The following is a 23,764-nucleotide window of genomic DNA, read 5'->3' as shown; positions in this document are numbered from 1 at the left end:
GATTTTGGAAGGCTCCATACTAAAAAATTACTAGCAAAAGAAACATGTTATTAATTTAAGAACTAATTTTAGCATTTAGATTAATTTTTATTGTATTTTATACTCGAGACAGGAAGAAATATGTTATGAATTAATTTTGGTTAATTTAATTAATTATTTTTGAAAATTTTTAATTTAATTAACAGATAAAATTTTTAAAATTTTGATTAATTCAATTAATAATTGGATGCTGGTGATACTTTTATTATTTTTGTTTGGTTTTTGATGGTTTATTGGTCAACTTTTAATGGTCATGTACTTAAAGTTTATATGTTAATAATGTTTACTATTTGCCATGATACATGTTTTTATGTTATTAATGCTATCTTTGTTAGTGAATTAATGTTTGATTTTATAGTTGATTGATTAGATTAACGGGGAATACATCTATTCTTGGGTCAGGCTATCTGTTTAGACTTAAAGGTATATCTAAAATTTAAAAGGGTTTGGGCAAAAATATAAGGCTTGAAAAATGGACTTGGACAAAAAATTTAAGGCATTATATGAAGACTATGCATGATCTTATCTTTTTAATGGCATAATGAGTTATTCGGCTTTCCAACTTTATGAAAAAAGTCATTTTAGCCCTTTAATTTATTTTTGGCCTCTTTTTTTAGAAGATGCTATTGAATTTATAGTTTAGGCTAGAGTTGTTAATGGGCCAGATCAGCTTCTAACAAAATTTTAGGCCCAATTGGTAGGCCCAGGCTCGATTCGAAAAATGAGCCTAAATTTTTACTCAAACTTAACCCAGATAAAAATGCTAAAATTCTAGCCCGACCTAACTTGCCCAGATTAATTTTTTAATTTTATTTTTAAATAAAAATTAAAAATATAATACACCAAATACACTACAAATATTAAAATAAATGTTTCCCAACAAATTAAAAATAAATTTTTAAAAAAGTATTTATACTTAAATAACACTAAGATAAATGCAACTTAACAAGCAAATGCCTCTAAAATAGTACTAAAATTAACAATAAAACAAGTGTTATACAATATCTAAACATTAACAACAAAATAGTAATAACATAATAGTGAAATAGTAGCAAAATAGTGGGAAAAAATGGAAAAACAACAGTAAAACATGAAAAAATAGCAACAAAATAGCAGGGTTTTATTGCAAATTCAGGCCGAGTCAGGCATTGGCCGAAAAACCTTACCCAAGGCCTAATTCATTTTCTAAACAGGCCTTTTTTTTTGCCAAAATCTATTTTTCGAGTCTACATTTTTATCCAAATCTTCTCATTTTCAGGCAGACCTTCAGGCCGGATAGCCCGACCCATGAACAACTCTAATTTAAATTATTATAAGCCTCTTCATCGACAAAAAAAAAAAAAACATTCATCATATATAGCACGGCTCCAAACCTTTCCTTCAAACAAATTTTTTTTCTCATTCTCCAAGTTTCACAATAATATTCTTTTTGCTTGGTTTACATACTTTTATATTTCAGTGTCTAACAACAAAGTAGCTTTTAGAAAAGCTTTCATATTCTTCTCCTCAGTAACACCCCAAAGGTCTCCTCCGAAAGTGATGCAAAATGAGAATATCTTCAACTTGGGATCAAAGTTGGTAGCCATGGCTGACAATGGAGAACAAAGGGTTCAGTTTCTGCATATTTACTTGTTATACGGTTTTCTTTTACTTTGCATTTTATAGTTTGAGTTCGGGTTAGTGACTGCTCCTTTGAACAATGTTGTCTCTAAGATTTGAAATCATTGCACCTAACCACTTGATGGTTTACTTGTTATATGTTAATATCTTCTTCTAAAACAGCCTTGAACTTGGCAATTAAGTTCACTTTGATACTTGTACTTTTTTTTTGTTTACTTTGGTACTTGAATTTAATAACTAGATCCATTTTGATCCTTGAACTTGGATTCCGTCAATATTTGATTATGTAACTAGTGTTCTTGGAACATGACTGGATAGGCTGATCGAAACTGATTGAATCGAGAATTGATTGATATATTGGTCCAAACAAAATGGTCGAACTGATTGAATAAAAAACAACTCAAAACTGACAAAACTGAAAATTGATAGTTGAACATGTTTAATAAAAAATTTTATTTTTTATTTTTTATGAATTTTTAATTATTTATTTAATCATTGTTGGTCTAGTAGTTGAATTGATCAAATTGATCTAATTGAACACTAGTGGTCTAATCGGTTTAACCACTAGTTCGATTATTAGATTATTATATGTTACACTCTATGATTGTACCACTGTCATCACCTGAAAATTTATATAAATTTTTTAGTTTTCAAGTGATGATGTAGCACAATATTAAAAATTTCATGCCATCATTTTTCAAGTTTAGGGACCAAAATAAATTTAGTTATCAAGTTCAAATGTTAAAATTAATAAAAAAATACAAAGTCTAAAATCAACCTCATATTAGACAAAAATTATATTACCCTTCTCTGTTTCATGAAAATTTTAGCATGTATATATATATATATATATATATATTCTATATTAAGATTAGCTAATTGAACACATAATTTCCATACAAGTCATGCTTAGGCATGGTTAATTTTATTGGGTTTAAATCAATTTTGGATTTGAAGCAGTTGGATTCGAGTTGTTATTATTTTATTATTAAATTAGGTTGAATTGGATTTGGGTTTTAATTAATGGAGTTGATTTATATGTTTCTTTCTCTAAACAAGGCTTACAATTTGTATTATGATACGTTAATTAAGGATTCTTTACTACAAAAAAATACCATACACGTCCAAGATTAGATTTTCTAAGGAAAAAAAAATATAGAAAAACTATATTAAGATTAGCTAATTAAACACATAATTTCCATACAAATCATGCTTAGGCATGGTTAATTACTACACCTCAACATCACCAAAGCATAAATAAAAGCATCCCTTTTGCAAGCACTTCCTAATCACACAATCTACCGAACAAACATAATCTACATACATGTATATATGTAACTTAAAGTTGGTCAGGCCAAAGAAAAGCTCCCATGGCAAAAGCCCTTTTCTCATCGACGGTGCCACCATTAAAGCTGAATCCATATTCCTTCAACAACATATCGATCCTCCATTCTTCCATCTTCTCGTAATCAGCCTTCGAGTATCGAGGATAATGAACTGGCATTTGGAAGCCATTAGGGTAGTCTTCCTTGCAGGTTTTGATGCTGGTAATCCCTCCTTCCATTTCCTTGCAACCGATAAGTCCTTCGTTTGGGCACGATACCACTGCCTTGGCATGCAAGTTACCGCCATCGGTATGGCCAAAAACTTGAGTAAATGCCGAACTGAGAAACCATTTGAGAGCCATATTTTTGGAAGTTTGGAGCAGGAAACTCAAAGCTTTACTGCAAAGGAGGGGCTAGTATTTATATGTAAATATGATGAGGGTTCAATTATTTGTATCAATTTATTTCTAGAAAGTTACATGAGAAATATCTTGGGGACTCCATCATTAAGGGGTGGTTTTAAAAATAGTGCCTTGTTCTGCAAGAAATTGTATGTATTGGCTGATATGAAGGCCACGTCCATGGTTTGCATTAATGTGGTAGTTTTATGTCGCTTTTGATCTTTAAAAATTTGCACCTTATTTTAGTATTTTAAGTAATCAATGCTATTCAGGGTTTTGTCTTTATAAAGTAATTGCGTAAGATTAAGTGTATCAAAGTATAATTAGATATGAGTAATTACAATTCCTTAAATATATAAATGGGAAATTAAAACTTGATAAATGAATAATTTATAATTTATGTGGTAAATTAAAGGGTTTAGTGGGTTTATTATTATTATTATTTTGATTTTAAGGTTTATGGATTGCTAATAAATAACGACGAGAGTTAGCTTGGATGGTAATGGTTTCTGCTACTTTAACCAGTGATTGAGAGTTCGTTTCTCACTTTGGGTATGAAGCAGTTTTAAAACTCGTGGCCAGCATCTAACCCTTAATGGGTCTACATAATGTGGAGGATTAGTTACTGGGTTCGCTCTGATAAATATCTTGAGTAGAGGTGAACAAAACTCGATTCGATTTGAAAAAATTGAAAATAATTCTGAATTTCGAGTTAATCGAATCGAATTATTCAATTATTCAAATTATTCGAGTTATTTGAATTTTGAAATTCAAATACCCTTTCGGTCCCTGTCAACTTTAAAAATAAGCAAATTGGTCCTCTAAATAAAAATTTAAAAAAAATTTCAATTTTTTTAAAATTCTAATAATTTTAAAATTCAAAATATTTATAAAAATTTCAAAATTTATATTTAAAAATTTTAAAATTTTATAGAAAATATATAAAAAGCTAAAATTTTAAAATTTTCTAAAATAATAATTTTACGATCTAATTAATGATTCAAATTTATCATACTCAAGTATCTTATTATTATCATTTTTTTAAAAATTTCAAATATATATGGTTTCAAATTTATGTACTCTAACATGGAATTATTTATATTGTAACAATATTTTTATTTGACATGTTTAAATTTTTAATTTAACTCGAATAATTTCATTTGATTCGATTCGATTCGACTCGAATTTCATTTCACTTGACTTTATTCAAAAAAATAAATTCAAATTCAGCTAGGATGATAAAATAAGACTCAAAAACTCGATTAACTCAAATTTTTTTACTCGATTTGATTCTACTTAACTCGATTGAACACTCACCTCTAACATTGACAAAAAAAAAAAGAAAAAAAGATTGCTAATAAATGTCATAAAAGGTACCTACCATGTACATTAGACCATGCGAAATTCACGACGTGGGTAAAAGAAATTATATAGGAATTTTATAAAAATAATTTATATGAAAATTAATTATAACTTTTGTTGAAATGGTAAAATTGGAGTAAGAAAGTTTTAGAGGTTTTTGGTTTAAACTCTATCATGTGAATGTGTTTTTCTAAATTGTATTTAAAAGGGATAAATCTTAAAATTATGTATGAACTTTGATTTAATGCGTAATTGTATACATGAATTTTAATTTGATGTAATTATACACGTGAAACTCTAATTATAGTTCAAATGTATACTTAAAACTTTAATTTTGATTTAATCATATACATTTAAAGAAATAAATACATCAGTTTATCTTTATATTGGATAAAGATAATTATTTATGTATGCAATATATAAACATAAAATGATGTTTATATCAATAATTGTGTTAATAATTTATAAGAATTGAATCAAATCAAAATTTAATGTATACAATTGCACATTAAACCATACTTTATATATAGTTTTGAGATTTATCTCTATCTAAAAGACAAAATACTCTTAAATTATTTGTTGCTTTATAAAAATATTGGGTTTTTTTTTTGTTAATTTCATAATTGAGTTGGAAGCAGATTGAGGGTGACATCAACTTAGTCAAGTCGAAGCTTTAAATAATAGTATATATAGATTAATCATTATAAAGGAGATTCATGACCATAGAAGTATCATAGCAGTCCTTGTACTATACTTCATATTGGGTTTGGTCACTCTACTAAAAAAATAGACAAATTGATTTTTATACGTTAGATGAATGAGTAAAATAGTCCCTTTGTTAAAATTGTGTCGATAAAATAACAAATTTAGCCTTCAACCTTTACACATTTATTCAATTTGCCACATCTACTATAGTATAAAGACCAATTTACCAAATTTTCAGTAGAAACAAGATGCAATCCGGGGTATAGTACAATGATTGCTATAATACTTTTACCGATTCATGAACATATATACCCATCTTTTTTTCCGTTTCTTTTGTTCATTATAAGATAATGATTAGATTATAATTTTGATCTCTTATTATGCTCACATTTGGAATTTAGTTTTTATGTCTTAATTCGACATAATTTGGTCTTCTACTTTTACAATGACACTAGTTAGTCCAGATAGTTAACATCCTTAACTATTCTACTTGGCATGTTAATGTGAAATTTGATTTAAATCACCTTTCTAACATACCCAAAAAAAATAAAAATGATCTATATTGACATGACAAGTTGTAATATTTTTAAGAAAAAGTCTAGCTTAAGCGTACCGAAATAATTAAGGGTGTCAACTATTGGCTTAACTAATGATGTTATAAAAGTAGAGGTACGGGCATAATTAAATTGTATATTTTTATGATTAGTAAAAATTTAATTTCACCATTTTAATAGCTTATATCTTTATAATTTTTAAATGATTAAATCAAATTTTTATCAATTAGAGGGTCAAAGTGTAATTTTACCATTACTAATTTATAAATTTAAAAATTATAAAGGAGCTTAAATGGAAAAATTTTCATTTGGGCGTTGTCAGCCCCTTAACTTCGCCCCTGATTAGAGGAACCAAATCATGTTAAATTAAAGTATATATACTCTAAAATTTAAACATAATAGAAGTATTGTAACTATAATTTAACCTTAAACAAGATATACTTAACACAATCATTTATCATTTAATTTAATTTTTAAAAAATATTTTTAGTTATTACAATTATATTAAAATAAGACGTGTCACCATCTAAAGCGTTGCATGGATGAATCATGAACACCACATGACGGGTTTCTATGGGTTTTGGAGGTTACAAATTACAAATTAAATTGCATTGCATTCAATGCTTTGAAAAAAAGCTTGTGGCTATGATTCTTATTCATTAATGAGGTTGGAACACAGATTTATTAAGCCATCTCCAACCATTTCATCTTCATCAATGTTGAATCAAGGACAAAATTCAAAACCTTTCCTCCAACATTTTAAAATTTAAAACTTGGATTTTTATCGAGGATTAGTCTGATTAATATGGACATTATTGATAAAAAAAAAGAGCGTGAGTTTGAGTATGTTGAAGTGTATTATTCTCTTATTTATGATTGAGAAAAAATTATGAGGAATTTTAAGTACTATGAGGAAAAAATAGATGATCATAATCTATAATAAAATTATTAAAAAAAATTATTTACGGAAAACAATATTTGAGACCTTTCCTCAATCATGTTTAACAATTTAATTTCTATTTACCTTAGTGGCAAAGTTGGGTACTGGTAGGTTTCTGATCCCCTTTGAAACGGAAAATTTTCCATTTAAGCTCTTTCATAATTTATAAAACTATTAGTAATAATAAAATTACATTTTGGTTCCTCCAAAAAAAGATAAAAATTTGAATTAATGCTTTAGAAATTATAAAAATATAAATTATTAATATGATAAATTTACATTTTTATTATTATAAAAATATATAATTTAATTCTGATTTGCCAAAATTCTTTTGACTGCCCCCTAAGTCCATCTCTATTTTAAAGCCACTTGTGGTGGTTTTAATGAGCTTGGAGAGGAAACGAAAGGTTCTAAAAGAGGTGTGGTTCAACAATGGAGAAGTATCTAGCCAGATGCAAGTCACCTGAACAGATGTTTTACTAAGGAAATTGATGGTTGAATCATGATAAACTATTTGCATGTGTATTGGCTAAGATTGAAGGACTTGTGATCCTGCTATAGAGCGGCCTAGTGACAAATCTTGATCTGATTTAGCCATGATTCGTATGCTAAACTTAGAAGAGAGAGGTGTTGATAAAGGAGAGATTAAGACAATGTGTTGTAGCAGGGTGAACTCTTAATTTGGGAGGTAAACTTATAGTCTAACGAGAGGGAGATAATGTGTTGGCATAGTTTGTGATGCTTAGAATTTTTTTTTTATTAGACATCATAATGGGGTTGAGTAAGGATAAAATTTTAGGCTCGTTTTAAGTTTGGGTTTTATTTGATTAAAAAATTAATTTAAAATTTTGCATAAAAACAAAATTAAAAATAAAATACATCAAATACACTAAAAACATCAAAACAAATATTTCTCAATAAATTAAAAATAAATTAAAAATACATTAAAAATTTTATATTTAAATAACACTAAAATAGTTACAATTTCACAAATAATACCTCTAAAATAGTAACAAAATTTTTCGTGACACTCCATACTTAATTTAGCCATTAAATTCAAATACATAACATTATATTATATTATCGGAGTAATTTAAATTAATTTATTTTATTATATTAAATAATTCAACAGTCAATTATAATAATTTTCATATAATCTTAATTACATATATAAATATAATAAATTAATGTTAAATAATCTCATATAAAATATTTTAAAATTTAATAGAATTAAATACAGAGTTAAGATTCAATTTAAACTCGAGAGATGTGAAATTTTCTCAGGAAACTTTTTGTTTTTTCTTTTCCTTTCTACTCCGTGTGTCTCATGGAAAGGCCAAATTTCCTTTCCATTTCCATTTCTTTTCCTTTTTAAATTATTAACTCAATAACCAATCAAATTCGACCACTTGTCCTCCATCTTCATCACTTTTTCTTTATTTTATGAGATTATGTGTACATTGTAATAATTACTAATATTTTTACTAAATATTATAATTATACTTTAGTCCCTCAATTTTTAATTCTTAGCAATTTAGTCCTTACTCTATTCTTAGCATTTCAAGCTAAACTTTACTATTAATTTTTTATATCTATTTTATCCCAACAATATCATACAATTAACTCGATACACATTCTTGGAATTTTTTTTATATTTTTCTAAAATTACACAATTTACAAGATCGGAAAAATTTAGACATATTACACTGAAGGACTCTTATTTAATGTGGGTAAGAAGGTAATTGAAATGGAGAAATTGCTACTTGAGTGAAATTAGTAGATCCCTCCAAAATTAGTAGATCCCTCCAAATGTTGCTTGCAATGGCCCTTTTAGCTACAACATTTAGTTGTAGGCAAATAGTATATAATTGTACTAAAAGACTCGAAGAAAAAAAGAGCTAAATCCCTCAAGGAATCTTAAAAGAAAGTTAGAGAGTCCATTGATAAGTTAAAGGAAGAAGTATGGAAAATGGCCAAGGTGATGGATAGTGTGAATCTTAGTCTAGAGGTGGAGCAGTCCAAGGAAAAGTTTTTGGAAAGAGGGTAAAGTTTTTTTATAGAGTAAGGTTGAGTAACTTTAAAAAATGTGACAAATGAGTAGGCTTAATTTCAAATAATTATTTTAGGAAAAAGCAACCCATTTTGGACTTTGAAACTTAACATGATAAACAAGTGCCCAAAAAGGCTTACCTAGTCTATGAGTGCTATGATGCATGCTATTGAGGAACATTTAGGCTTTATGTTAGAGTCAACTTTCTCTAATACTATTATAGGGTTAATTAAATATAAGTGGTAATCTGATATGCATGATCTTGATTATTTGCTTGTTCAATGGTATCAAATTGCTTGATACATTAGAATTGACGCCTCTAGTGAAATATCTAGATAGATGAGACCAAGATGAGATTCTATCATATAGAATTTTGATAAAATTGTGGCAAATGGTGTGATCGAGAGGAGATCTTAGGCGGTAATTCTTACATTATGGTGAGATTATGTTAGGGTGAGATTGAGAGAAGATACTTATTTAGGAGTAATAATCGATATGCACATTAGCTTTATAAGTATTTAGTTAACGAATCAACCATCACCTTGATAATTTGTATAGTCTAAGACAAGAAAGAGGGAAATTTGGTTAATTTGTTTGATTGTTAAGCTAGGTTACTTTCTTTATGATTTTCATTCAATTTGGACTAATAATGTAACGCCCCTTACCCGAGACCGTTGCCGGAGTCGAGCACAAGGCACTACTAAACTTATTTGAGCACTTAACCAAATTTAGATAATTGATATCCTACTTTTCAGACAAGCTGTCCAACTGCGTCATAGTTGCTAAATAATTCATATCTTGAGTTATAAAACTCGAAACCCAAATCCGTAAATTTTCCCCGAATTTATACTCATATATCTACTTACCAATTTTTTTATATAATTTTTGGTTGGTCCAATTAGTACAGTTTATTAGTTAAATCCTCCCCTTTTTCAGGGTTTGGCTACTTTGACCCCTATGCACTACGAACCAAATTTCTCTCTGTACAAAATTCAAATAACCATGCCGTTTGTTTCTATTAAAAATAGACCCAATGAGGAATCCATACATATACAGTATGACTCATAATTTATTTTGTGCAATTTTTAATGATTTTCTAAAATCAGAACAGGAGAACTCGAAGTCATTCAGACTCTGTCTCACCACAATTTAAATATCTCATAACATAAAATCCAATTGCATGCACCGTTTCCTCTATATGAAACTAGACTCATTAGGCTTTGATCTCATTTTTTTTAGCCCTTAACTCAATTTCCACAATTTATGGTGAATTTTCAAAGTCAAACTACTGCTACTTACCAAAAACTGTTTTAGTACAAATATTGTTAACTAGTTCATAACATCTTTACTTCAATTCATTCAAACTCTATACATGCCATATAAATCTTTAAACATAAAACAAAAACTACCAGAATTGATCTGAATAGTGTGCCCTGTTGTGTTGATCCGATCTACCCACTTCACTTCAAGTCAATCTACATAAAAATATTAAACACACACAAGTAAGCTTATTGAAGCTTAGTAAGCTCATAGGCATATAAACACAAATCATATCAAATATCGTACACAATCATGTATCTATTAGTTTAACTATTTCATCCTCCAAATCACAATTTCATTAATAACTCATTGGAATAATTTCCATATGGCTACTCACAACTTAACTCCCTTAGGCCCATTTCTCATTTACTTCATTGTCAAATTAGGGAACAATAAGGGAATTGAGTGCTTCATTATTACATTGCCATAGTAAACTATGGACTTTCACATTGTTACGCATCACACACCAAAGCCATAGCCTTGCCATGGTCTTACACGGTTCACATATCATACCGAAGCCATATCCCAGACATGGTCTTATACGGAATCACATTATCACATTATACCATTGCCATAGCCCAGCTATGGTCTTATACGGAGTCACATTATCACATTGCACCGATGCCATAGCCCAGCTATGGTCTTAAACGGGCACACTTATCACATATTTTTCGTCAATTCATCAGGGTCACAGAATAGAAGCACTCAAATCCATTGTTCCTACTAATTTGTACTTTTAGTTACACATTATTCATTAGTTAATGCAAATTGATAGTATTCATCAACAATAAAATACTTTAACAATCATAAGATTTTCATATCAAAACATTTAACTTTGCCATATGAACTTACCTGGACTAATTTGCAAAAGTCGTAGAAATTCAGGGACTATTCTTGAATTTTCTCATTTCCACGATTCAGTTCGTTTTCTTGATCTATAATTATAAAATCATTCCTTCATTAGCATCCATTTCAATTCTATTTCACTTCACAATTTATGCTGTTCAAATTTTGAAATTGCACTTTTACCCCAAAATTTACAGTTTTCACAATTTAGTCCCTACTCAATTCACCCATCAATTGAACTAATTTTTCTCAATTAACACTTTATTTTATCATTATAAACTATTTCAAAACCTTTTATATTCTTAATTTCAACAGAAACCTTCAATTCACAACTTTTTCACAATTAGGTCCTAAATATCATTTCCTATCAAAATCACTTAATAAAACCACCTTAATATGAAATTAGAACTTAAATTTCGTAATAATTCATCATAAAATTTCCCTATCCATCCAGGGTAACTTCCAATTTCACCCATAAAATCAAAAACTAATGAATTCTACAAGTGGACCTAATTGTAAAAGTCATAAAAACATAAAAATTATCAAGAAAAGTAAGAATTAAACTCACATGATGTAAAAATATGAAAAACCATCTTTCTCCAGACCTTCTATGGCGTTTTGGCTGAGAAAATATGAAGAAATGTCTAGATTTTTCAATTACATCATTATTTAACTATTAACTTTTATGCTATTTTCAATTTTGCCCCTTGTTCACATTGTTTTCTTGCTTATTTCATACCCAAACCGTCCAGCCATTAACCTTTGGGTCTAATTGCTCCTTAAATCCATCTTTTTAAATACTTAAGCTATTTACTCACAATTTAACAAATTTTGTGCTATTTTCAATTTAGTCCTTTTTAATTAATTAGCCATCCAAACGTTAAAATTTTCTAACGAAACTTTAATACTAACTCAATGACACTCCATAAATATTTATAAAAATATTTATAGCTTGATTTTCAACTTTGAGGTCTCGATACCTCATTTTTGACCCGTTTGACCTAATAAATTCTTTTAATTCACTAATTTCACCATTCACAAATTCTTCTAAATTCTTACTTGACTCATAAATATTAAATTACTATCTTGTTCAATCTTATTTGTCGAATTTAGTGATCTCAAATCACCATTTCCGACTCCACTAAAAATTAGGCCGTTACAAATAATTCTTGAGTCAATTAAATTAGTAATTACCTTTTACATGGGTTAATCAATTAACCAATCCCAATGGAAGATCGATCCTTAGAATATTTACTAAAGTGTTTCATTGTAAGCTGCTATGTTATAATTTGATACCGTCATGCTTGTACTGTTGATATTATTGATTATATTTGTTGCTTTTATGTGAGTGCGATCGGGCCGATAAACTCCTCTAAGTTAGCAACTGTAAATCTAGACATGAGTTTCAAATAATACTGACTTCTATCAACACTTACATAATTCCTAGCCACCAACTCTATTTGCTACACCTATTGCTTGTTCACATGCACATATGAAGTGAGTATCCTTTCTTTCGATATCTTTTTTGCTAGGAGAAGGAAGATACCATGATCCGGAAGTAGTTTCAGAGTCTAATCATGATTGTCAAACATGGCATAAATATAAAACACGAAGATATTGTAATAATTTAGTAAAAGGAAATTGAGAAGTTCACAAAAACATACTTTTATGATGTTTCATTTGATAATTTTACAAGTGAAGAACAAGGTAAGAAAAGAAATAAAGAAATAAAAGAAAAAGGAACAAAGAAAATAAAAGAAAAAAATTAAAGTGTTCAAAAAGAAAATGTATAAGGATTACTTGTCCAATTTGACTTAAAGTTTTCGTTCGAAATGATGATATAACGTGCCAAGTCAGCTTGTTGTTACATTGTTAACGGCTTAGTAACCAAAACGTAACAAATCGATAATTATTGTGACCATATCATAACTTTTTAAAAGTTAGTGACAAAACTATAATTTAACAGTATGTAAGTGACTAAAACTGTAGTTTACCCAAAAAGAAAAACAGTCAACTACCAAACGATGAATTCACAATCCCCATTCTAGACTCAGATAGAATAGTTCAACACCAACTTCCAAACACTCTCCTTAAATTCAACATTTCGATTTCATCGCTCACTTTCGATTTCTAAAACCCTAAACCCTAATTAATTTAAAATCTCCATCAATAAAAAAAAAAAGAAAGAAAGAAAATCAAAAACTCTAATAAAAATGTCTTCCATTGTTCTTAGATCTGGAACAATTTCAAATAATTTCAGTTCAAAGATTATTTCTCAAAGGGGTTTATGTTCAGGAGTGGTTTCTTCTTCTTCGGATCCTTCTAAAGGAACAATAATTTCTTCACAATCTATTCTCTCCGATCAGTCGACACCTCCTCCTCCGGCGCCAGAAGTTGCCCCACAGGTTTCGGGAGGGAAAATTTGGAGCTTTGTCAAGTACGGACTCATTGCAGGTGTTACTGGAACTACTGGCTATGCTGGTTATCTCTCTTATAGTATGTTTCTTTTTCCCCTTTTAAAAAGATCGGATCATTTGTGATTTTGGGTTTTTTTATATGATTAAAAGTGGTTTTTTAAAAAAAGAATTTAATATGATTTGCAGAGTGTTCATGTGAGGAAGTAGATCATAAAGCAAAGGCATTGCGGGCTGCAGCGAGTTATACTCATAGTGAAGATGCTTCTGCTATTGATGTGAGTTTGATTTTGTTTAGAAATTGATTTTTTAAAGGATTTTCTCTATTTATTTTAGTTGTTTAGGTGTAATTTTGATTGATCAATGGCCTCCTAGTTCATCCTTTATGATTGATTATTTGAATGTATATCTGCGGTACCTTAGCTAAGTCTTAATAATGTGATATATCCATTCTTTAGTTTGTCCTAATACTATGAAGAAATTAGATATGAAAGAAATGATTCTTTTTTTTTTTCATATATTTTTCAGAAATATGGAGGCTTGCTCTACTCTGCTGCAATGACAGGTGATGACCTTATTGTGTTTCTCTATGTCTTATTGCTTCTTTGTTTGTTCATGGTTACAATTATCTCTAAAGTCTTTGTTCTGTATGTCAACCTTATTACTAGCACAATATTTGCATAACCGGGCATTTGGTTTGCATTGCCTAGTGCTTGGAGATATTCTGGTAAAAATACCATGGAGGCCCCTGTACCAGGTGTCAGATTGCATTTTATCCCCTCTACTAAAAAATGAGTAAATTAGTCCTTGTACATTAGATCAAAGAGCAAAATGGTCCTTTCTTTTAAAAATTTCATTCATTTTCTACTGTTAAAAACTAGCATGGTTGACAGAATAACTGAACAGTTTTTAATAGATGGACCAATTTACTTTTTGATCTAACATATAGGTACTAATTTGTCAATTATTTGAGTAGAGGGGTCAAAATTCAATTCAGCTCTTAGTACAAGGGCCTCCATAGTATTTTTACCAAAATATTCCTTTAGAAAATTTGGTCTGCTTTATTATGAATGGATTCATTGAGACAGAAAAGAAAATTCAATTGGTGCTGATTGCTGTCTATTATGTTGGTCAATTATTGATTTATTTACATGTTCTGGTTCAACCCCAATTTATTCCTTGTTTTTTTTGCTTGTAACATTTCAGTTCCGGCTAAAGCACTTGAATCTTATTTGGATCTCAGGAGGTTAGTGGAAGAGCATTTGCTGGTGAGAAGCATTCTTTTTTCTCTTGTTTCCGGTTTTCTATTACTGACAGCCTATCTTTTGTTTTGTTCTTATAATTCTATCTCGTATTTTCAGGAATATACTGAACCAACATCAGATAAGCTTCTTCCTGATTTGCATCCTCTAGAACAGCATGTTTTTACTCTTGTCCTAGATCTGAACGAGACATTACTTTATACAGACTGGAGGGTAAGAATTTGACTTAAAATTATTTTCCATTTCACCTTTATGAAATCTAAAACCTTCCCTTTTTGGTTGGCAAAGCGAGAGAGAGGCTGGCGTACCTTCAAAAGACCTGGAGTTGATGCCTTTCTGGAACATCTAGCAAAATTCTATGAAATTGTCGTCTATTCTGACCAGATGAATATGGTAATTTGATATTTTTCATTGTGGCTACCATTTTAAATACACAAGTATATGATAACTGATGTTGCCTGCAAGTTCATAATTAGTTTGTTTTCGACTGTGCAGTATGTTGATCCTGTTTGTGAAAGGTTGGACACTAACCATTGTATACGATATAGGCTATCAAGGGGTGCTACTAAATATCAGGATGGCAAGCATTATAGAGTATGTTATAGTGGTAAAAGTACCGTGGAGGCCTCTATACTAGGAGTCAAATTGCATTTTGCCCCCTCTACTAAAAAAATGGGCAAATTAGTCTCTGTATGTTAGATTAAAAAGTAAACTAGTCTTTCTGTTACAAATTCCATCCATTTTTACAATTAAAAATTGGTCCTTGTATACTAGCATGAGGTACACGTGACACATCACGCGCAATTGTCTAGTTATTCTATCAACTACACCAATAACAGTAGCAATGAATGAAATTTTTAACAAAAAGGACCAGTTTGCTCTTTAATATAATATATAGGTACTAATTTGTCTAGTTTTTGAGTGAAGGAGGCAAAATGCAATCTGACTCCTAATATATGGGTTTCCATGATACTTTTACCATGTTATAGTCAATCTCTTCCCTTCAAAACATTTTGTTTTTGGTTTTCGCCTCCTTAGTTTCTACAATACTATGTGTATTAATCTATGGCCTTATTGTTAACAAATAGTTCCTGTTGGCAGGATCTTTCAAAGCTAAACAGGGATCCAGCCAAGATTTTATATGTGAGTGCTCATGCATTTGATTCTAGCCTTCAACCAGAAAATTGTGTCCCTATTAAGCCATATAAGCTCGAGACAGATGATACCGCACTTTTAGACCTTATTCCATTTCTTGAATGTAAGTCTATGTTGTTGCTTTTTCCTCTGCATGGTGCCTTTGTTCAAATTTTATGTTTCCTATATTCGTTTGTTGATTATAGTACCATTTGTTTTGATTTGTCCACAGATGTAGCCCGCAATAGTCCGGCTGATATCAGACAAGTATTGCAATCCTATGAAAGAAAAGATATCGCAAAAGAGTTTCTCGAGCGTTCTAAAGAGTATCAAAGGTGAAGTATCTTCATACATTTGTGTATTGTTTTTATAACATTGATAAATGCTCATTGCCTTTGATGATACAGGCGAGTTCAAGAACAGAAACAACAAGGTCGGCTTTGGCGGCGCTGACGAAAGGGTTACGTAAAGTCGATGATTGCAGTTTACGGAGATCATTTAGCATAGAAGAATGTGAAAGACAATACATATCAAGTTTTCCAGTAAAAAGGCTATTTTATGATAAAAAGATCATACATTGATGACTCTTTGCATTGCATCATTTAAATTGTCTGATGAAACAATTTGTAATTTTTTTCTGCCGAGATGTAGGCAGGCTTTCAATATGTTGTTGAAACTAAAAATTTTTGCCACAGCAAATGAAATCAAAATTCAGTTTCTTTCTCTACAAGAATAAGCTTGTCTAAGGGTACTCCAATCTGAGTGAATCAACGCATCTTTTATAAAAACAGTTGTTTCATTTGTACTTTGCATGCTTGAAATTTAGTTTCGTTATTTTTTTTAATTTTAAAAAAATTAATCTTTTTTAAGTTTAATGGAATTCAAGCTTAAGTATCAAATTGAAACATCTGCAATGTAATTGAAAAAATGTGCAATGTTTCAAGACTAATGCAAAAAAAAAAACTTCAAGGACTAGGTGGGAGAAAAATTTATCCCAAATAGAAAAAGCCAGGTATGGTTCTATGGGCATCAAACTAGTGGACTTCGTCCCAATTCGCTAAGCTACAAAATGTTATTTCATCAATTCTTAAAAAATTTTCAACTTTATTTTTGTCGTCGTCTTACTTACATTTCTGGTTTGTCTTCTCTCATTATCAGCTGCTGTATGCCAAAGCCTCTGCAACTTCTAAACTACCCTTCAAAAATGTCTCTTTTAGGCTCTCCTTTTTCACCATTTACTCCATCTTATTTCCCCGCCTCTATTTTCCTTCACTATCTCGTGTTCCATACATCAAAACAAAGACAAGTTCTTTAACTTTCACCCTTTGTGAAAACCTGAATTTTTCCCAAAGAGGATCTTGTTTCGAGGCTAAATATTGTATGTTTAGGTTTAAAGGAAAGTACCCATTTTCCTTTATTCATTGGTGATTCTCTTGGTTTAGTGAGTCATAGCCATATTTGCTCCCTTTTGGTTCTTTCAAGCTTGGACTTTAGTCATGGGGTTTATCTCTTACTAATTGCAGATCTTCACGGATCAGCTTTTACTGAGTTCTGGTTAGTTTTTCTTTTTCCCAATTTCCTTCTATTGTTTATTATTATTCCTTGAAAGTTCAACTGGAGATTGATGGTGACCTCTTTGGGGTTAATGCAGTTAATCATTTGTTCATTTTGAAGTGGGCAAAGTCATTAATTTAGCAAGTTTTCTGAGATGCCTAGTTCTTATTCCTCTGTGGTAGAAAGAGCATTTTTAAGATAATAGCTTATTTCCATATTGAAGCTGTTTACTGAATGAATGAATGTATGGTGGTTGTCTTCTTGGCAGCTAATGTACGATTTTAGAAGAACCCTTTGCCAGTTTCATCGGACATCTTTTAGCTATGTGAACAAGTAGTGAAGCAGATTGCTTATTGCATATCAAAATGTCTGGAAATGGTCATTGTTTTGAGTGGATGGAGGAGTTTATTTCACAGGAGCGCGGTAATCTGTCTGTGCAGTTATCGGTTCTCAGAGGAGTGTTAGGCATATGTTATGTTGTTGCAGAGGAGTTTGTGAGGGTATATGGTGCTGAGAATTCAATTCATGCTGGTTTCAAATGGAGGTTGAGGAGAGAGGTTGTTGATTGGCTTACATCCATGCTCTCAAAGCAGTAGTTTTAGGGAGATCGATCTAGTATGTAACCGAACCTTTGGTCTGAATTCTGTCATTTTCTTGGCTTCAAAGATGATAAATCGCAATAGCATGCATCGGTCTCAATGTACTTATAAAAATAATACCATAGCAAAGCAGTTTAGACTTGGGAACTGAACTAAAACTATGCTTATCAAGCGTCAGAAAAGCTTAAAAATTAAGCTTTGCATCTTCAGTTGTCTTTTATATAAGAGCTCAATAATACATCTAGGTCTTGTATGTCTGCTAGTTATCACATGCTTGTAAGTTGTAACTTGATCCCATCGTTCATCCATTTCCCCCTCAAATTTATAATCCCTACAAGTCATTTTTAGTGTTATAGAAAGTGTTATTATCGATTATTGTTGACTGGTCTTGTTGTTCTTACCATTTTTGATTGAAGCGACAAACTTGGCAGAGTTGTTGATCTTTGGAATTCATGTTTCCTTGGAAAGTAAGCACCATGTCAAACATCTCTGAAATTTACATTTTCTTATAGAACTTTCTGTGACAGAGTCACCTAAACATGATATGCTGCTAGCTTTACGTTTCCTGATTGTGAAATGATTGAGATTAGTGCTTGGAAAGCCCAAGCACTGGATAATATGGTATACTATCTTGATTTTCTACTAGTTCAGTTCCTTACTCTTTCCTTGGCCTTTTCTGACACTGATTCATATGTTGCATATTGCAGGGCTATCTTTTGAGGAACTTGACTGAACAAAGTTCAGATATTGTGTGAGCAGGCACTGCATGGACATGTGGTAAAAGGCTCAAACATTTCCCAGCATTTTGCCTCAATGGGACCTCAGAAGCAGTAAGCATTGACATCTAAGAAAAAGAATGATGGCATGGATTTTGGATGCTGTACTTTATCATCTGTTTTTTCTGAATGTAACGTCCACTGACATATTCTCCTGATGTTTAGGTTCAATCTTTTATCTTCATGATCTCTAAAGGAGAAAATCATTATCTTGCTTACTTGGAGGACATGTACGAAGACAAGCGCGGGCAGCTCTGGTGATGGAGGTTTTTAATTTTCATTTAGTTGCCTTATGTTTCTTCAAAGTTTAAAATTTAGGCCATTAATTCAAATTATGTCTATTGAACTGAATTAATTAGTGGGAAAGTAATATGGATATCATGACTTGATAATATAAATGACACTACAATAATGCAACGTGGTTTTCTGGGCCTGGTGCGGTGCATGATCTGTTATTGCCTTTTGTTTTCAATGTTGTTGGTTTTTCTGCTTGCTTATTGTGTGCTTTGCATTGTGGCTTTTTTATTGGGCTGAGTTATAATCCTTTACTTTTCAAAAATAAAAATATCTGCCCTCATTTTTTTTTTCAAATTTAATCTAGAACCAACATTGGGTAAAGATTAAATAACTGGAAAATTGATGTAATAAAATTTCTTTCCTAGAAGTTTCCTGTTTCTTTTTCGTTTTTATTGTTTGAATTTAAAGCCTATGGATGAATTAGAAATGCAATTTCCCTGGTAGTTTTCTTGCAAGTAATAGAAAATGGCATACAAATTTTCTAGTCTTGTGGAAAATATGTTTGTTAGATACTATTGTTCAACATATATAGGATACACATGGTTTGAATTTTCAAGCAGTGAACTTTGAATATATAGAAGACAAGTGATAAGGGATTATATATCATTGAAGTGTTTTCTATAATACAATCATTCAAGTGTTATTTACTCTGAAACTTTGAACTTCTTTTCCTGCTTTGAATATGTGGGGACAAAATTATTAGTCTTTTCGTGTGTGTGTGTGTGGAATTACTGTACATTGTGGTGACTTGTAGATTAGGTTTGGGTGAAATTGACAGTTTTGGTCTTCTTCACACTCTTAGCTTTTCTCCATCAGAAATAAAAACATGATGGTTATCCACAATTTCCATAAAATTTCTTAGATTCTTCATTATCAATGGACTATACCATTAAAATTCTTAGTTTCATATCAGTTTTGTTCTGCCTATAAATAGGGTTCTCATAATTCATACCATGTTAACCTTATTTGAAAACATAACATGGCCTCATTTACCACACCCTATCACTTCCTTTATCTATTTTTCTTCTTCCCTCATCTTTTTGCCTCTTCAGTAACGCACTTGTGCTCTCATCACGAAGCTACTGCTTTGATCCATTTCAAGAACTCATTTTCCATCATCAAAACAGAGTTTACTTCTTTTCTTTGTGACGATATTGCTGGCCTTAAATCTTATCCTAAGACAAATTCATGGAAAGAGGGTACAAATTGCTGCTCATGGGATGGGGTCACTTGTGATCACCTAAATGCTCATGTTATTGCCCTTGACTTGAGTTGCAGTTGGTTGTATGGCAACTTCCCTTCCAATAGTACACTTTTCCTTCTTCCTCATATTCAAAAACTCAACATTGCCTACAATGATTTTAATTATTCCAAGATGCCCTCTGAGTTTGGTCAGTTTACAAGGCTGGTGTATTTTAACATCTCAGAAACGTTATTTGCAAGAAAAGTCCCATCCCAAATCTCCCACTCGTCAAAATTGGTTTCACTTGATCTCTCTCACAATGTTTTTTTTGACCAATTAACAATTGACAGAAATACTTTGGAGGGACTTGTTCACAACCTAACTGAGGTGAGACATCTTTTTCTTGATAGAATTATCATGCCTTCTATTAATCTTAATGTTTTCATGAATCTATCCTCTTCTATAAAGTCTCTCAGTCTTGGTGGTTGTGATTTGCAAGGAAAATTCCCAAGTAACATTCTTCATTTGCCAAAGCTCAATTTGCTCAACTTAGGATACAACCGAAACCTTAGTCTTGATCATCTGAACTTCAATCAGAGCAGTAATCTTGAACATTTGGATCTGTCATGGATGTCCTATACAAAATTGATTGATTCGATTGACAACCTACATGTCCTGAAATATTTGGATCTGTCTCATTCCAATTTACAGGGATCAATTTCGAGATCATTGGGGAACCTCTTGCAACTCACTTATTTAGACTTGTCATGGAACCAATTGAGTGGAGAAGTTCCATTGTCAATTCTAAACCTGACACAGCTTCAACATTTGAGAATAGCTGAAAATTCTTTAAAAGGTCCCATTCTAGATGAAAAAGCTGCTTTCCCTAATCTAATATCTTTAGACTTATCTAACAATTTACTAAATGGAAAACTTCCGTCATGGTTGTATGTTGCTTCCTCCTTAATGGAAATCTCTCTCTCTCAAAATCAATTCAGTGGACACATCAAACAATTCCAATCCAAATCACTAGAAATGATAGTGTTAGGGAATAATAAACTCGAAGGTCCTCTTCCATCTTTAATATTCCAATTTCTCAACCTTACCTGGCTCCTTTTATACTCAAATAATCTCAGTGGTGTTATAGAGTTTGGCATGTTCTCAAATCTCCCAAATCTTAAATATCTTGACCTTTCTCTAAACAGCCTATCCTTAAGCTCAAATAATGTCAGCCAATTCTCCCCATTTTTGAGAGGGTCAAAAAAGTTGAAAACTTTAGACCTTTCTAACAATAGAATTGAAAGAAAGATTCCACAATGGCTGCAAGAGGTGACTTGTGACTTTTTGAGTTACTTAAATTTATCTCACAACTCATTGACAGAAGTTGAGCAACTCCCATGGAAGAATATTAATATTCTTGACTTAAGCTCCAATTTGATCCATGGAAACCTTCCAATTCCATCTTTGACAGTCAATGTGTTTTTGATCTCAAACAATAGTTTAGGTGGAGAGGTCTCTTCTTTGATATGCAATGTGAGTGCTCTCCAAATTCTTGACTTGTCTCACAATAAATTGAATGGAACTATTCCATAATGTTTTGGAAATTTGAGCAACAACCTTGAATTTTTGAATCTAAAAAAGAACAAGTTTTATGGAATGATTCCTCCAACATTGTCAAGGGATGTCAATTGAGTAATCTTAACTTAAATGGAAATCAATTTGAAGTGCCTTTGTAACCATCCATCCTTAATTGTAGGTCTTTGGAAATGCTAGATCTTGGGAACAACAAGATCAATGATACATTTCCTCATTGGTTGGGAAGTCTTCCACGGCGACAAGTTCTTGTACTAAAGTTATTAGAAGCTACCTATACCTTGCCCATATCTATCCATATTGTTGCGCGGAAGCGTGTAAAAGAGTAAAATTATTATACTAAAAAATCACACTAAGTTCAATTCCCAGGAAAGATAGGTGGATCACGATGATCACTTAAGTATCAGGTCTTTCTTAGCCAGAATATCCCTCTATCGTAATTTAATAGCACAATAAATCACTACAATTACACTCATAAAATATGCAAAAATAAATAGTAAAGAATACCAGAATTTTAACGAGGTTCAGCAAATTTTGCCTGCGTCCTCGAGCACTACCAAATATATTTCACTCTAAAATACAAGTGAAAATTTACAAATAGAGAGAGAACAATGCCTTACGTAGAGAATGGCAAATGTTGGGGATGATTAGAATGAGAAATGGTTAGGCCTATTTATAGTTGAGGTTCAAGGGCCAACTTGTAAAGTCTCTATATAATTAGGGACCAAAATTGTAATTATTCCATGCCAAATTCTAAAACTTTTGGTACCATATCTTTGACTTTTTAAAGGTATGGGTAGATATAGGAATTGTATGGGTAGATATGGGCAAGGTATGGATAGCTTCTAATAATCTCTACCTTGAAGATTTGATTAGGATAATCTTATCTTCACACAATTCTTTCTGCCTTTGACAACAATACTTGATAGTGCCTTTTTCAACTGTTAAACTTGTAGGATATTGATCAAGTTCAAACAATGTTCGAACGTGGTTGCTGTTACCACCTTGGTCATCATATCTGCGGGATTATCTGTAGTCTTGATCTTCTGAAGATAAATTTTTTCCTCATCAATAATTTCCCGCACAAAATGGAATCGTACGTCGATATGCTTTGTACGTGCATGATAGACTTGATTCTTTGCTAAATGAATAGTACTTTGACTATCACAATGCACGTTAATATGCTCCTGAACCAATCCCAAGGTTTTAACCATACTTTGTAGCCAAATAGCTTCCTTTACAGCCTCGGTTACAACTATGTATTCAACTTCTATGGTTGACAATGCAACTGTAGACTGTAGTGTAGACTTCCAACTTATTAGTCCCTCTAGCAAGTGTAAACACATAACCGGTGGTTGGTCTTCGCGTCCAAATCACCGGCATAGTCAGAATCAACGTACCCAATAACACATTTACCAAGTATATTATCCTGCTTGAACAGTAATCTAACATCCACGGTCTTCTGAATATACCATAGAATCCATTTCACAGCTTGCCAATGTCCTTTTCGAGATTATGCATATCTGGCTCACTATACTAATCGCTTGTGAAATATCGGGTCTTGTACACATCATTGCATACATCAATCTGCCCACTGCATTAGAATACGGAACTTGCAACATGTATTCTCGTTCTGTATTTGTCGAAAGAGATAGTTGTGCAGAAAGCTTGAAATGATAAGCCAATGGGGTACTTACAGGTTTTGTCTACTCATTCATGCCAAACTGCTGTAGTACCTTCTTCAAATACGCTTCTGGGACAAACTAACTCCATCATGAGCTCTATCTCTC

The 23,764-nt window shown here is 31.4% G+C and overlaps 3 protein-coding genes and 1 long non-coding RNA gene across 7 annotated transcripts; 2 read left to right on the top strand and 2 right to left on the bottom strand.

Annotated features, from left to right (window-relative positions):
- Window positions 1–2,794: 2,794 nt before the first annotated feature.
- Window positions 2,795–3,406, bottom strand: LOC108488410 (uncharacterized). The gene has a single exon (XM_017792690.2). It carries the CDS (start codon window positions 3,344–3,346, stop codon window positions 2,999–3,001), a length of 348 nt encoding a protein of 115 aa, XP_017648179.1. The 5' UTR covers window positions 3,347–3,406; the 3' UTR covers window positions 2,795–2,998.
- A 6,850-nt stretch (window positions 3,407–10,256) lies between these two features.
- Window positions 10,257–11,217, bottom strand: LOC128293014 (uncharacterized). Its single transcript, XR_008283031.1, has 2 exons — window positions 11,169–11,217; window positions 10,257–10,471 (listed from the first exon to the last, which is right to left on the bottom strand). It is a non-coding gene; the product is annotated as an uncharacterized LOC128293014 (long non-coding RNA).
- A 1,992-nt stretch (window positions 11,218–13,209) lies between these two features.
- Window positions 13,210–16,708, top strand: LOC108487586 (mitochondrial import inner membrane translocase subunit TIM50). The gene is made up of 10 exons (XM_017791957.2): window positions 13,210–13,658; window positions 13,766–13,854; window positions 14,105–14,141; window positions 14,783–14,844; window positions 14,938–15,051; window positions 15,127–15,231; window positions 15,334–15,432; window positions 15,940–16,096; window positions 16,205–16,307; window positions 16,380–16,708. Exons 1-10 carry the CDS (start codon window positions 13,376–13,378, stop codon window positions 16,423–16,425), a joined length of 1,095 nt encoding a protein of 364 aa, XP_017647446.1. The 5' UTR covers window positions 13,210–13,375; the 3' UTR covers window positions 16,426–16,708.
- A 294-nt stretch (window positions 16,709–17,002) lies between these two features.
- LOC108487216 (receptor-like protein 9DC1) lies at window positions 17,003–22,330 on the top strand. Of its 4 annotated transcripts, XR_008283019.1 has the most exons (6): window positions 17,012–17,526; window positions 17,624–17,704; window positions 17,795–18,141; window positions 18,542–18,592; window positions 18,833–18,955; window positions 19,067–19,334. XR_008283019.1 is itself a non-coding variant. In XM_017791501.2 (4 exons), exon 4 carries the CDS (start codon window positions 20,178–20,180, stop codon window positions 21,972–21,974), a length of 1,797 nt encoding a protein of 598 aa, XP_017646990.1. In that variant the 5' UTR covers window positions 17,003–17,526; window positions 17,795–18,141; window positions 18,833–18,955; window positions 19,067–20,177; the 3' UTR covers window positions 21,975–22,131. The 4 variants fall into 4 exon arrangements, 2 of the variants coding, with proteins under 2 accessions (XP_017646990.1, XP_052883990.1); XM_017791501.2 differs by lacking the exons at window positions 17,624–17,704; window positions 18,542–18,592 and having other exon boundaries at window positions 17,003–17,526; window positions 19,067–22,131; XR_008283020.1 differs by lacking the exons at window positions 17,624–17,704; window positions 17,795–18,141; window positions 18,542–18,592 and having other exon boundaries at window positions 17,020–17,526.
- The last annotated feature ends 1,434 nt before the right edge of the window (window positions 22,331–23,764 follow it).

The sequence above is a fragment of the Gossypium arboreum genome, chromosome 5, assembly GCF_025698485.1.
Source record: "Gossypium arboreum isolate Shixiya-1 chromosome 5, ASM2569848v2, whole genome shotgun sequence".
In the NCBI taxonomy this organism is placed as follows: Eukaryota; Viridiplantae; Streptophyta; class Magnoliopsida; order Malvales; family Malvaceae; genus Gossypium; species Gossypium arboreum.
This window is presented reverse-complemented; position numbering and strand designations above follow the sequence as displayed.

Excerpts from the sequence above, each read along its gene's own strand:
- LOC108487216 (XM_017791501.2), top strand. The coding sequence starts at position 20,178 with ATGGCCTCATTTACCACACCCTATCACTTCCTTTATCTATTTTTCTTC.
- LOC108487586 (XM_017791957.2), top strand. The coding sequence starts at position 13,376 with ATGTCTTCCATTGTTCTTAGATCTGGAACAATTTCAAATAATTTCAGT. Across the intron at positions 14,845-14,937 it reads TAGTGGAAGAGCATTTGCTG|GAATATACTGAACCAACATC; the intron begins GTGAGAAGCATT and ends TCGTATTTTCAG. Across the intron at positions 15,052-15,126 it reads TACTTTATACAGACTGGAGG|CGAGAGAGAGGCTGGCGTAC; the intron begins GTAAGAATTTGA and ends TGGTTGGCAAAG.
- LOC108488410 (XM_017792690.2), bottom strand. The coding sequence starts at position 3,346 with ATGGCTCTCAAATGGTTTCTCAGTTCGGCATTTACTCAAGTTTTTGGC.